General features: G+C 43.0%; 1 protein-coding gene across 2 annotated transcripts in view; it reads left to right on the plus strand.

The window, feature by feature from the left end:
* Window positions 1-14,634, plus strand: part of ALDH1A3 (aldehyde dehydrogenase 1 family member A3) — a 31,532-nt gene extending 16,898 nt beyond the window's left edge. For both annotated transcript variants that reach the window (XM_062642531.1, XM_062642532.1), the window contains exons 7-13: window positions 1,380-1,493; window positions 3,985-4,087; window positions 4,758-4,942; window positions 9,464-9,628; window positions 12,074-12,231; window positions 13,437-13,511; window positions 13,999-14,634. In XM_062642531.1, coding sequence (XP_062498515.1) covers window positions 1,380-1,493; window positions 3,985-4,087; window positions 4,758-4,942; window positions 9,464-9,628; window positions 12,074-12,231; window positions 13,437-13,511; window positions 13,999-14,071 — 873 coding nt within the window. In that variant the 3' untranslated portion in view covers window positions 14,072-14,634. The remainder of the gene's footprint in view (window positions 1-1,379; window positions 1,494-3,984; window positions 4,088-4,757; window positions 4,943-9,463; window positions 9,629-12,073; window positions 12,232-13,436; window positions 13,512-13,998) is intronic.
* The last annotated feature ends 53 nt before the right edge of the window (window positions 14,635-14,687 follow it).

A 14,687-nucleotide genomic window follows, 5' to 3' on the forward strand; every position in this document is an offset into this window, starting at 1 on the left:
ATTCAAATCTGACAAAATCAGTTTCTTTTGAGCTGAAATTCTAAGCTGCCTGTTCCTCACACTTGTCCTTCAAGGCAGAAGTGTAATTAGAGCAGAATTGTTTTACTTGAAGATGCTCCTTTCTCCACCCCAAATCAGCTCAATTCTTTGCAGCTTTTCAGAAGAATAAGTTCATTTTTATACATATTTCCCCCCTCATTAAAAGGATGCAGAAGATGTTAACGCAAAAGCTGTGTCTTAGGTTCAATGAAATCATTTTGGGTCAACCAAAGCATTTTGCCTTTCTTTTTTGCTGAAAAAAACAGAAAAAACTTTTTGGTTCAGGGTGACCTGAACCAGTTTTTTTACTTCCCTGTGGCTTTGCTGCTGACTCCAGACAGCATTACTTGCACAGTTTGACATGCAGTGCTTTCTTGAAAACTCATTAGCCAAGATGCAAACTCTGTTCAACTCCCTTTTATTACTGTCACATCCATAGAAGAAACCTGACTACCCTGCCAATTTATGAGAAGAAAAAGTGGGGAAAAAAAGAAGCTAACATGAGCAATTACTTCCATTTTTTTATGTGTTGGGAAGGAGCAATTGCTTTTATTGAGTTTTGACATTAAAAAGCCACAGTAAATGAAGTGAACATTTAATACCCTGCAATTCCATTGTTAGAAATTGCAGGGAAAACAACCTTGCACAATCAGTAGTAGGGGAGGGCTGACCTAGACACGCATAATCTTTGAAACTCTTATTTCAGGAAATAAAACCAGACCGGTAAGTCCCACACTTCTCCTCACGTTAGAATTTCACCTAGCGTTTTGCCATTTGTCTCTTTTGGCAAAATTACTAGTTGCCTAATCTAGGTTGTAAATGCGGTGGAAACTGGCATACGTCTGTTACCATCTGCTTTTGTGTTCCTGTTTTATTAGCCCCATCATCTAGTGAGGTTTTACTGACTTCTTAATCCCTCTGGCCCCTGAAGAACCACAAATGTCAACCTTTGTTCAAAACAAACTTTCATTGAGTTATCCCTTGGCTCCAGCTGCACAGCAGTAGCTGGGGGCCAAGTTTGGTCAGAAGATTTCACTCTTGACTTGAAACTGGGACTTCTCCAAGAATTCTTACTGAAACTTGGCATTTCCTAAGCATGGCTGTTAGTTCTACCCACGTCTACTCCAGCTGGTAGCACGTAGTCATGTTACTGGAAAGCCTGGAAAACAGGGATGAATCTCGTATAGGCTCCTTGTCCGCAACTCGCAATTCTTAATTACAAGGAGCACAGTACAACTAATTCAAGCTTCCTGAGAACTGAACTGCACTCTCTGGAGTGCAGAGTCAGCTCCACAGTGCTTGTAATCTCTCTACAGAGCTGTATTTAACCTCTGTTTTAGGTGGGTTTCCCTCCAGGTGTGGTGAACATTGTGCCAGGCTACGGCCCCACAGCTGGAGCTGCCATTTCTACCCATCACAGCATTGATAAAATTGCTTTTACTGGATCAACAAAGGTAGGTGATGGACTCCTCATAGAACACTTGCTGTTCCTTTTTGCATTCTCTTCTAAAACTGTCAGCCAAGTAAAGACTGGACCAATGAAATGCCAGTGATTTCTGTATAGCCAACACCAATTTCCATCACGTTCCATGTGACAGGATTTCTCAGAAGTGTTTGGGATTTGTCTAATTGAGGTCCTTGTGCTAGTGATAATCCCACATCTCTAAACTGGGTTTTGCTAAACCACCCCATTTCTGTAAGAACTGTAACTAATAGATGTTCTGACGTAAGGAGTCTCCTGGGGAGGCTGGCAGTCTTAGCATCATGTCATTGACCTGATGGAGCTTCTGGGCAAGTTTCCCTGCCAGTCCTGCCCTGCAAGCATGTGCAGATGGAAAACATGTCAGTCAGAGCCCTGAACAATTCTTCTTCAGCTTCAGTTACCTCTGAGGAACTACGACTTAAATAAATACATGGCTCTGTGCCCAAGGCTTCCTCTGCTGACGTGGATGGGATTAACATTTGAGCTGCTTTTGAGACCTGTACAGTAAAGCACCTTCTATTCGCTTTCTTCCTGTAAATAGCTACAGCTGCTTTGGTTATGAGAACGTTTGGAAGTGAGACCTCTCTTTTGTCAGACACCTATAGCTGCCCTACATGGGGGAAAGGACCACATAGCTTGGCCTTGTCCATGGAATTGAGCACAGCTCTGATATGCAAAGAGAAAATCCTCAAACAAAAGCTTGCTTAGATATGTGAACCCTTTCCCACTCAGTGCTCTAGATTTTCTTTGCAACATATACTCACCCTCTGAAGAGAGGGACTGTCCAAAGAATGGAAATGCTGACACCAGTGGGTGCCGTTGAGGCAAATACAGTCTGTTCCCTTTTATTTCTCTGAGAAACATTATTCTGGGTGGGCAGTTACCGAATTCATCGGTTCTTATGTCTATCCTCCTAATTGCAGAGTGTAATCTAAATGTATAATGTTGACAAATTGCATTGAATGGTACTCTTGGTCGGTAAAAGTAACTAAACACTCAAAAGCTGCTGCGTTTAACAACAGTACCATCTAGTGGCTTTGAGTATATGCTAATTGCTTCGCTTATCCCATAGGAGAAGGTGTGTTAAGCCCCTGTTTCTGTAGAGGGATCAAGGAAACAAACATGAACACAGTAAAGTAAAAGTTCACAATGAGCTTTTACTGTCTTGGTAGTTGGTCTAATCTAGGAGTTTACCCAGTTACATGCTCTCTCCAAAGCCTAGATCAGAAACTTTTAGCCCAGATGAGACGCTGGCTGTGTGAAAACAATAGAGCTTATAGACTCATCCAGCCCACATGGATCTGTTTGGGTTTTTAATGAAAAAGGAGTATCCAGTGGATTAGGAGGGGGAGGAAAATCTCAGCTGCTGGAGCCTGTAGGCAAAAATCTCTTACAGACATTGTGCTTGTCTTCCTAATCCATGGGTGTGCAGGAAACACCGAGGGAGACAGATTCTTTGCTAATGCATGTGTAATTTAAAAGTGTTTTCTTCCCCCTCCGCCCATCTGTGAGTTCAGCTGCATCTCCACTGTGTTTGCAGCACAACGCTACTGTTTCTGAGCCAGGAAGTGAAGCTAATTCAAAATATATTTTGACTTAGTTCTTAAGCCCCAGCTTGGGCTCAGGGCCAGCCTGGAAACACCAAGCTTAAACTCCACGAGAAGTTTCCCATCTAGATTTCTTCCTTTCCCTTAGTATATTAACATTACTCCTCTTCAGCCAGCTAGCTTGTAGGAATGCCTCTGGTGAAGCTATGTGTATCTGCACCATGATGCATCACTTATTTCTGCTCTCTCTAGGACTGGGCTGCTGAGTGTCTAGAAGTGATCTGTACCGCTAGGTTCAGGAGCCTTGCTCCAGATACAAAAGCAAAACATGAGTAATGCAGACCTATAACTGCCAGAAGCTGCCCCATGCTTTCCTTGCTCACAGCTCCGCTCCAGGGTAATTTTGAGGCAGAAATAAAGAGAGGATTGTCACATGCAAAAGTAAAATACAAGAAAATCAGTTGCACAATGAGGGAGGACATTCAAATATAAGGTCACACTTAAAAAAATAACCTGCCTTAACAACTGATGTTCCCAAATAGTTTTAGCCAATACTGTTTCTAACAAAATTAGATTGCTAAGTGATTCTGATGCTTGATTTATGCTGCTCTTGTGAGGAATTCCGTGTTTTTTAAATGGAAAGAGAAATTGCTGGTTTGGTGTTAACAGTATTAAAAAAAAAAAAATAGCACAGATTTGGAGGAAAATGTGATATGAAACAATTTTTCTGGTGGGGGATGGGGGAAACCTTTAGTTTGTCATTACTTTGGTTACATTCTGTCAGCAGAGTAAATCCTTCCCTTCAGGAGAGGGTGGGCAGATAAATCTCACCAGTTCTACCCTTGTTAGCATCACACTTGACACACCTAGTTAAGACTTTCAGGGAATCATCCTTTTTGTGTTTCAATGCTACAGGTTGGGAAACTGATCAAGGAAGCTGCTTCTAAAAGCAACCTCAAAAGGGTGACATTAGAGCTTGGAGGGAAAAACCCCTGCATTGTGTGTGCAGATGCAGACTGTAAGTATTGGCTGCTGTGTTTATTTGCTGTAAGAGACTATGAGCATGGTGCTTTTTGTGTGTCTGTGTCTTTTGGCAGCCAGCCGGGCTGGTGTTTGCCACTGCCTCCACCCCAGAGGCTGGAGGAAACCTCAGTCCAAGGGCAAGGTGCAGTTCTTTGCTGGAGCTCTTGCCCAGCACAGGCACCATTCCTATGGCAGATGAGGAGACCATTATACTATAGCTTGAAAGCCAGAGGTATTTGTGCCATCTGCTAACTGAGCATTGCAAGGACCTGGTCCATGCTGGCTGTACAACAGAAGGGAACTCTGCTTTTTAAACAACCACTACTGAAACTACTCTTCAGGGACCAATGCACAGTATCTAGGAATCCATATCTGAATTCCCCCAGCAAGGAAAAGCTGGTTACTGCCCTCAGTGAGTCCTTGTGGAAGAAAGTATCAGGAGCTATGGCAAGCTAGATCTTGAGTCAGAAGGCAGGAAGGGGGGTGCAATAAGTGATCTGGTTTGGGGGCAGCATGAGGCCCTGTGAGTGCCTTCAAATGGGTGCAGACCATTGTCAGCATTGTTTTAAGGAGCCTTTCAAAAAAGAAAGGCAAAACACGAGCCTGGAAACACTGAGAAAGTGGAACTGTGCATGTGCTAACTTCCCTCCTGGGCTCTGTTGCAGTGGACTTGGCAGTGGAATGTGCCCATCAAGGCGTGTTCTTCAACCAAGGGCAGTGCTGCACGGCCGCCTCTCGAGTGTTTGTGGAGGAGCAGATCTACCCCGAGTTCGTCAAGCGCAGCGTGGAGTATGCCAAGAAGCGACTCGTTGGAGACCCCTTTGATGCCAGAACTGAACAGGGGCCCCAGGTAACTGTGTGCCTGAGAATAGTTGTTACTTGGGGTTTGGTTGTGGTTTTGTTTCATTTTCCTTGTGTAAATATTATCCTTATGAATATGGTCCCAGCAGAAGTGCTGAGGGGTGAGTAATGTATCGTGGCTTTATTTTTCTCACTATTTTAAATATCAATTAATCACAACTGTTGAAATGTTACGTTGTAATTTTTTTAAACACAAATGTATTTAATTCACTTCTTATCCAGCTTTATGGAAGGGGCTGACTCCCTGGTACATTAATACAAAGCATATTGGAACAAGAAGCAACGCACAGAAGAGTGCAGCTGCAGAAATGGCCATTCAGCTACTTGGCTGTGTTGGTGATGACAAGTAGTTAGAGCCCAGGGATTCCTGAGTCCCCACTTTCCCTCTCTTCCTCTACTCCTATTCTGATCCTTTGGAGAATTTTCAGCTGAATTAGGAGGAAGAACCATGCCAAGTTGCTGTCATGGCCAGCTTTGTCAATGCTTCCAGAGCCTTCCTCTCATTTTTTCCTTTTGAAGCAATCTGAGCTGTGGTGGAGAGCTCTGGAGGAAGATGATACTTGGGTCATATCTTCTAAAAGGGCCACTTTTTGCTACTAAAAATAAAGGGGGAATCCCAGAAATCTGTAGCTTAGACCTCCTGTTCTTAGTACTGCACTGTGAGTTTTTCTTCCTTGACGCTATCCCCTCAGAGAAGGGATGGCTGTGAGGACATCTGCCTCTCCTTATCTGAATCTAGACCCATTTCATGCATAGCAAAACCTCATTGCGTGTCCTCATGCATGTGGAATAAGACAATGTACATCCCCTGTTCATGATGGGGCTACGCCTATCCTATAACTTGCCTAGCAAGAGATTTCAAAGTGCTCAGCAGTTTTAGGACAATAATCCCATGCTGGAACTTGCTTCAGCAGAGATGAGCTGACACTCAAACTGTTTCAAGATCTGCTCTTACCTTCTTTCTGCTTAAGGGAGACTTTGCATACAGAGCTATAATTGAGGGTAGTACATTGGAATAGCAGTGTCTTGTCAGATTCTAAACATGGCCTGTCTGTCCTCTTTCCTTGTTCTTGCTTACCTGTTCCACTTGTACCTAAGAGAGAGGGCACACACACACCCCTCAGCTTCTGTACATGCAGCTGTCAAGCCCAAGGTGGGAAGGTGTTAAGAGAGTGAGAGGAAACTGTTAATCCCAAAGCTTTCATGTGGCTGACAGTGCAAAGTAACAACCACCACCTCTGCAGCTATGGTTGCTCTCTGTCTGGAGCCTATGCTGTAAGATGCAGCACACAGGAATTCAAGCAGAAAAAAGAAATGATGTAGTGTCACAAGGGCTTAAAATGCCTCCAAAAGTAGCAGAGATTCACACCTGCCCACAGGTTACTGTTCAAATGTGAAGTTTCCAGAGCAAATTTTTCCTCTGTTCCTGAAGTAACCTGCTCTGCTGTGAGGGATTTTTATCCTGAACTGATGGATAAGGGAAGACTCACCCGGGAAAATATTCTGTTATCTTCTCCTTCATCTCTCCCTGTCAGGCCTCAGCTGCTTCAGATCCAGGTCATTGCTTTCATTCTCCTGTATGTGTCAGGGTGAACATACATAACAGCACGACAAAAATGGCCACATGCTGCTGTGTAGACCCCATTCTGGGATGATCACTGGCTTAGAACCCAACAGTGGGAAGGAGCTGGAGCCAGCTTTAGGCTGACAGTGGTTGTAGCCCATGATCTTTTTGGTCCTACATCAGCTCCAAATGATCATAGCGAGACAACAGGACCTGCAATTACAGAGTTCAGAAAATGTTTTACACTTTTTACAGCCTGTGCAGTTCCACAAGAGCTTAGAAACATGGTGCTGTGTGCAGCTGTTTGTTCCTATACTGCACTGCACTCACACACTAGGTTAGGAAACTGGCTGATTCAGGTCTAATCCAGCCTTTCTGGAAGTGAGCAAGAAAGGTTGTTTTACTCAGGTCAGCTCCCTGATGTGGATTACTGTGCACTGGCACGGATGCTCATGCCATGGGTATGGGAAAAAGCACTGTGTCAGCTGCAGGATTGGGTTATGCTGATATAAGATGCACTGCTCTGATCAAAATTAGGTCAAATTTAAACAGTATTAAATTTAAGCAGAAATGAGGCATGCTTCTGATGAGCCTTCTCCAAAACTCACATGGGTCTGACTGTGCTGGCTGGCTGCAATTCAAAGGACACCACAAGAAACCTGAGGGGTGATCAGGACTGTTTGAGTGCCAACCTCAAATGCAGACCAAGGGGTTTTTAACTCTGGATTCCTGTGAGCTGTATCACAGGAAGTAATGAAGTAATTCTGCACAGATGACAAAGTGGTTAACCAGGGCATTATACAACTGTGAGCAGCAGACTGCCTTAGATGAGACTAACATCCTGGTAGACTAGAACAGGGATCAGATTAGAACAAGACTGGAATAGTTTTGTTATTGTAGAGCCCCAAATGCTGGGATTTGTGGAGTGGAAGTCCTGGAATTAAACAAGCACCAAGGCTGCCTCATGGCAGTTGCTCACCAGTACTTGTTCAGCCCAAAACCTATTGATTGTTTGCATTTTAAGATAGTGAATATTTTCCTTAGACTGTAGATGTTTGTCTACTTTAGGATTAAAGCATGAAAGTAAAATATGTAAGTAGAAAGAGCCTGTGTCCACCAGATGGTTGTGTGATTATTCCATAGGATTACAAGAGCTAGGCTTGAAAAAGGGAAAACTTGTCCCTTGAAGTCTTGACTTAATAAAGCAAGATATGAAGATTTGGCGGTTCTCAGATTTTCACCATTGCAGTGATGCTTAGAAACCTTCTTCTCTTTTGAATCAGTTGAACAAATAGCAGGATTTGCTCCACCAGGTCATGTGTTTGTGATAGAAGTCAATACTCGAACCATAAATAATAGTGAAGTAGGGGACAGAATTTAAACAAGCCTTGCAAGCTCTAGTTACAATGACAAACAGTTCCACCCTTGCATGTCATTTTTACAAATGTTTTCTTTCCCCAGTGTCTTTTCATCTAACTATAGTTTGCCTCACAACAAGTTACAGCTGTATAAATATCCTTGTTTTGTTTTCTGTGATGTGAAGTGGACGGACTGGATTGCTCTGGATCACAGACATGCCAGGATGGAAAGCACTTGCAGATCTTTCAAACTATTTACATTAGGCAGCTAAGCAACCAGGCAAATAGACAATGTGTGTGACACCTGCCAAACTTACTATGTGACACCCTTAGTCCAACACGAGGGCACACATTTCCTTGTGCAGTAGCATCCAAGTGTTTTCTTGGGTAGCATTTAACGCGTGAGAGAACACGAGCACTTAGTACAAGCTGTCCACAACACATGTAATGCACACATCTGTGTGGCAGGAGATGTGCTGTTCTCTGTTTTCACTGTGTACCAGAAGTACCCCAAGGACACCCTCCTGAAGCTTTGATATTTGTCTAAAAGCATGACAACTCGGATTGCGTGTGGCCAGGATTAACTAAGGACAGGATATAGTCTGTAATCTGGAGGAGTTGAGTGTGGAACAGTCCATATAAACAGTCCCAATTGGCAACTGGCCCTGCTGAAATAAAACCAGATGCTTAGGGAGGGGTATTGAACCAGTACAAGCATGTGGAGATACCTGGCATTCAGAATAACCTCCCAGGCTGCCAGGGCACCTTGGAGTCTTTTATTTGTCTCTGAACTTGTCAAGGGTTTTATTAGTTTTAGCTGAATGTAAGTCTTACCATCTGCAGTGTGCTGTGATGAGGCGTTTCATCTCTTAATTATCCATCATGCAAATAGCATGTTCGTTTGAAGCCTGACAGTATCTGTATGATTTTATGAGTATGGCTTCAGAGCAGTAGTTGTTCTGAAGTCACCCCAATAACAGGGCTTATCTTTGAGGTTGGTCAACCAGTGTGTGTGTGTGAAGACTTGGAGGCAGAGCTCGCTGGGCTCTTCCAGCTGGGGACAGATAGCTGTGGGTGAAGCTGCACATTACAGCAAAGTCAGCTTAATAGTTTATATATGCTGATTCTCCCTCCCTTGCACTATTTCTGTTGCTGGTAGGATCGCTTGCTGAGTTAGCTGAGGTTGCTAGCCCAGCAAAACCTATCTCAGGCTGTTCTCATGATGCTACTAAGCTAAAGTTAGTGCACGGAGAAGGTCAGTAAGTCCCAGAGCAGGAGTGAGGTGAGCCATGGGAGTACATATCCAAGATGTGGAGGACGGGTACATACAAATAGCAGCAAACTATTAGACCAGACTGAACTATCACATGTAACTTCACCTCCTGTTTTCTGTGGCTCAGGGCTATGCCTATGTCCTGTCTTTCAGCCTGCTTGTTGCCTGACTGTTGTATCATAGAATGAGATACAAACTCACCCGCTTTGACAGTGCCCTGAAATGTGCCCCTGGGCCACATGCAATGACTCCAGTCTCTGGAACAGTAATAATAAAGGCACTGTTGTCTGTTTCTTTTCCTTCTGTGTCTGACAGATTGACCAAAACCAGTTTGATAAAATCCTGGAGCTGATAGAAAGTGGGAAGAAAGAAGGAGCTAAGCTGGAGTGTGGGGGTCTTGCCATTGAAGACAGAGGCCTGTTTATAAAGCCCACTGTGTTTTCAGAGGTCACTGACAACATGCGTATCGCCAAAGAAGAGGTACAGTACAAGTCACCTGAACCTATATATGCATTTAAATGGGAAAGGAAAGAGGTATGCTTGTAGGTTGAAGTGAAAACCTGAGGAGAATAGAAATTTCACTTATTTCAGTGTCTTAACTGCCTAATGCTGAAATCTATTCTACTAATGAAGTATCTGCAAGGTGAGCTTCAATCTGGAGTGTATGTGCATACGGGGGGAATTGTGGGAGGAAAAGGAGAAGAACAGAACAGGCAAAAACTCCTGTCAAAATGTTTTACCAGCAATTTTTGTGCAATGGATAGGTGTCTGCAGCCCTTCCTAATGCCTTGCAGCTTTCCCTCATTTTGTATGGTTTTCCAAAAGGAAAGTAGCCCCTCTGAGCGTATCTAGTGGACCTTAATAAACCAGATGAAAACATAGTAGATAACACTACCCTAAGGCTTTTGGGTCTCATTTCAGGAAAACTTTCTATAATGCAACATACAGGTGCATGCCTTACCTAGGTAAACACTGCTTCTGAATAAGAATTAGTGGTAATGGAAGGGTTTCTGTCTGAACCCTTGATTTTAAATATAGATGAATAAAAATAACTGTAACTGTGGCAGGCTGGAGCAATCTGTGTCTCCTTTGCCCTGAAGTTTTCAAGTTTTCCGAAGACAGTTAAGTTCTCCCACTCTACACAGATGTGTTCTCACGCACCTCCTACTGAGTGGACCTGAAATTGCTCAGCTATGGTACATGCTGATTCAGCGTGAGAGAAGACAGGATGATGTGTGTTCTTGCTCCACTACTTAGTAAAAAAGGAGTTGCTTTATTGCAGAAAGGTGGGACAAGAAATCTGGGAGCTGAAGCTGGTGAGGAGGGAAGGAATGGCCCTGCTATTCTGCCACTGAAGAACTTTTCTCAAGTAGCCTTAACATCTGAAATGGTCCCTGATTCTGTTCTCATGGTGAAACCTCCTGGGATTGACCACTTAGGGGTCATTAGGGACTGTAGTGATAGGACAAGGGGTAACGGGTTAAAACTTCAACAGGGGAAGTTTAGATTGGATCTAAGGAGGAAATTCTTTCCTGTTAGGGTGGTGAGGCACTGGAATGGGTTGCCCAGGGAGGTTGTGAATGCTCCATCCCTGGCAGTGTTCAAGGCCAGGCTGGACAAGGCCTTGGGTGATATGGTTTAGTGTGAGGTGTCCCTGCCCATGGCAGGGGGGTTGGAACTGGATGATCTTAAGGTCCTTTCCAACCCTAACTATTCTATGATTCTATGTTTTTTTTCCTCTTTGAAAACATGGTCAAAACCAGCAAAGTGCAGCTCTAATACTCTGGCTTTCATTATTCATATGCAGAAAAATTGAACAAGCTGTATGTGATTAGGTCCCGTAATATTCCTTTGAAATAGAAGTTAAGCTACTTTTCATCATGTTCCCCAAAGGAAAATAAATAGTTGCCAAAGTCTAACTGGCACTTGTTTTTTATAGTTTAGCCTACTGCTTTTTATGGGGCTGCTTACTGTTCGCTCCTGACAAAATGTTTAATGTCTCAGGTCTGCCATAGCATCTCTGAGGAACCTGGGAAAGCTATCAGTCAGTCTGGGCATGAGTTACAGTCTAAAAATAGAGGGAATAACAGCTGAAAATCCTGTGACAGGCCTTTCTGTAATGAACTGACTCCAAATCCCAAGTCACAATTCATGAAGGTTATCCAGTTTCATTCATTCTCAGTTTTGTTGCAAATGTACGTTCATCCTTTGCCTAGGGTCAAGTTAAGTACCTGGATCTTCCAAAACGAAGGTGTTTATAAACACTTACATGAGCCTAAAGGCCAGGCAAACTGCTCAGCCTGGCCCTCAAGGTGGCCCAAGCAAGACTGTATCTCACCTTAGCTCAGGGTTTATTATACTGCAAGACCATGGAGGCCAGAAAAAGGCCTCACCTTTGATACTGTACATGGTAAGAGTCACCATCCAGAAGTCGGGAAGCACTGTGTGTGCTTGCTGCCCTTATCCTGGCAATCTGGGAAGCCAAGTTTGTGGTCAAACATGCTGGTAAATGCACTGCATGCAAATAAACTGCATACAGTGACAAAATCAGAGTTCAAACCAAGGAAGAAAACTTGCAATCCTTGAAATATATGAATTACTACTTGAGTACACTTAACTTCTGAGTTCAAAAGGAGAGTTATAAATGGAGTAAGGATGAATCATTTGAAACTTGTCCAGATCTTACTCTGCTTATTCTGATTATTACAAATGATCTGCTAGTTGTTGGATCTTAGCTTGTATTAGCTACTGTAGCACATCACTGTACTTCCTTTGAAGTCAGTTTGATTAGTAAGTTTTAAGGACTATCAGTAACTTCTAGAAGACCAGGATGTAACATTTTAAATACAGTATCCAAACAAAGCACCTGATTGTGATTACTTCAAAATTGCCACGAATAGCAAAGGCTTTCCTCACTTTGTGCAGATTTTTGGGCCAGTTCAGCCAATTATGAAGTTCAAGAGTATAGAAGAGGTCATAAGAAGAGCCAACAGTACTGAGTATGGACTCACAGCTGCAGTGTTCACAAAGAATCTGGACAGAGCATTAACACTAGCTTCAGCACTGCAGTCAGGAACAGTCTGGTAAGCAGTGTGGGACCAGAGTGTGGGCTGGGATTTTGTTTCCTGGGAGCGGAGAGGGAGTATGATTTGGAATCCTGTGTATGTGCCACAGCTAAGATGTATTAGTCTGCTTAATTCCTAATATCCTGCTTAAAAGCAACATCCATTCATCAAAATAAGGTGGTAAAGACCAGACAGTTAGGCAAGAAATGGACTTTTTGTTCCTTCAGTCGATGTAGTTCTTTGACTGGAAATTCCTGGAAGTGTAGGGGTTGTAGTGAGTTCCACCAGACATGATGCCTTTCAAAATCCTGTGTGCGAAGGCAAGCAATTTTCACCATCTTTAGGAAGAAGCATCAGATGGGTCTTAGCTGCACAAATCAGCATGGACGGTAGATGGCATCACACCACTGTCAGAAAGATTAGCTATTTTTTGCCTATAAAATTACTTATTTCATATTAGAATCATTTTAAAGAAGGAATCCTGATTTTTTTTTTTTTTCCCTGCTTAAGGTAGGAATTTGATCCGAGATCTGACTTTGATACCTACAGAGGATTGATTTCAAGACTTGGCATCAGAAGAATTTGCCTCTGAGTAACATTTACATGAAAATGGGATGTTAGGCTTTGAAGGATATACATGCTGTACATACATGAAGGTGCAGTCCTACAGTACCAAGCCATGGCTGTCTCTCTTCAGTCATTTGATCTTACTGAGATGCTGAGGAAGTATCTGCCTTAGCTTTTTGCTAATATCTATAGAGAAATGCCTGGCACTTCCATTTTACTATAACACAATTGTCTAATGCAGTCCAACTTTTTTCTATACCTGGAAGTGGACGGTGGGGCTGCTCATGAGTGTTTATAGACAGCTTTCTGAGTAAACATGTTCAGTGCAGAATGTGCTTCATTAAATTAGGGAATAGGTTGTACTATTTATTTTAAGCACAGCTCTGAATGCAGCATAAATTCCAGCTCAAGCACGAATGTCTTTGCCATTAGAGACTATGAAGTGAGATGTAGGTCAGAGTGAGCACCACTCAAATGTTTTCTGTTTCTGACACAAAAGAAGATTTTATTGCTAAAATCTGATTTTGCAAGCGTATGAACTGTATAAAGAGAAAACTGCCAGATTTCAGCCTTTTTTGTGGTGGTGGTGGTGTCACCATCATCTTGTTTCTCCTTGGAATTGAATTGTGGTTTTACAATTGGTGTTTTTGTTGTAGGATCAACTGTTACAACGCGCTCTATGCACAGGCTCCTTTTGGTGGCTTTAAAATGTCAGGCAATGGCAGAGAACTGTGAGTTTTGCTCAGTATTTTGTTTATATGTGGATGATGAATGCAATACCTGTGAAAATGTTGTTGAATTTGCTTTAAACTATTAGGCTTGCAGTATGCTGCAGAGGGAGGTGCTAAGCCAGTACAGTGTGGATGTAATGCATAGATGTGAAAACCTGAGTGGTGCCTTTTAGAGTACCCTCATCTGCTTTATAAGCTCTTAATTACTCCTGATCAATCAGTTCTACTTGTGCAAGCATTTGTTTCTTTCACAGTGGGGTGTAACTGTGTGTACTTAGGCTTGTGTGCTTCATGATTATGAGCAGTAGCGGGTCAAACTGATAGCTGGTATAAGTTAGCTTAGATCTGGTTTTAATGGCCTGATGTCATTTACAGCAGCTGACAATCAGAGGCTAAAATGCACTTGTGTAAATCTCTTATCTTAGGGGAATACACGTTAATAAGCTAAAATTGCTGGTCCCCTTCCCTCCTCTCTCTTCTCTTCCAGTGGTGAATATGCTTTGGCAGAATATACCGAAGTGAAAACAGTCACCATCAAACTCTCCCAGAAGAGCCCATGAAAGCAGAAGGCCTGAACGTGACACTGAATGTGGCACCTGGGGGATTTGTTCAGAGCAAGGGGGAGGGGAGGGGAGGAGAGGAAGGAGAATGGAAACACCTAACTTTATTCCTCTAGAAACACTGAATCTACTGGACTCCATTTTGTCAACTGGCTCTTTGAAAACTGATTTAACTGACCCTACTGGCAGCGCAGCACACACTTGTACTGCACAAGTCCCTGGCTGTCCATCTGTCTGCTACCTGTGGCAGTGTTTGCAGGACATCTGCTTTCAAACTGTACACCTGAAGGACGTGAACATCAGTGGCATGTTAGACAAGCTTCTGGTACCGTTAGTGCGAGGTGTCCCTGCCCACGGCAGGGGGTTGGAACTAGATGATCCTAAGGTCCTTTCCAACCTTAACTATTCTATGATTCTATATGGGTTTCACTTGGCTTAAATGGACTTGAGTGGTTGGGTTAATACAACATGACTGAAGTTGGCAGAGTTTGTGTGAAGACTGCAGCTGGAGTTCAGAATTTCAAGCTTTCATGGAAGGATTTGTAAAGAAATTCCCTTTGAAAGAGCTATCTTGGTCTCTCTAAAGATACATGCATTCTCCATAGTGGTGATATTC

Source organism: Pezoporus occidentalis, unplaced genomic scaffold, assembly GCF_034315485.1.
Source record: "Pezoporus occidentalis ecotype Australia unplaced genomic scaffold, CSIRO_AGI_Poc_V1 ctg72, whole genome shotgun sequence".
Classification (NCBI taxonomy): Eukaryota; Metazoa; Chordata; class Aves; order Psittaciformes; family Psittacidae; genus Pezoporus; species Pezoporus occidentalis.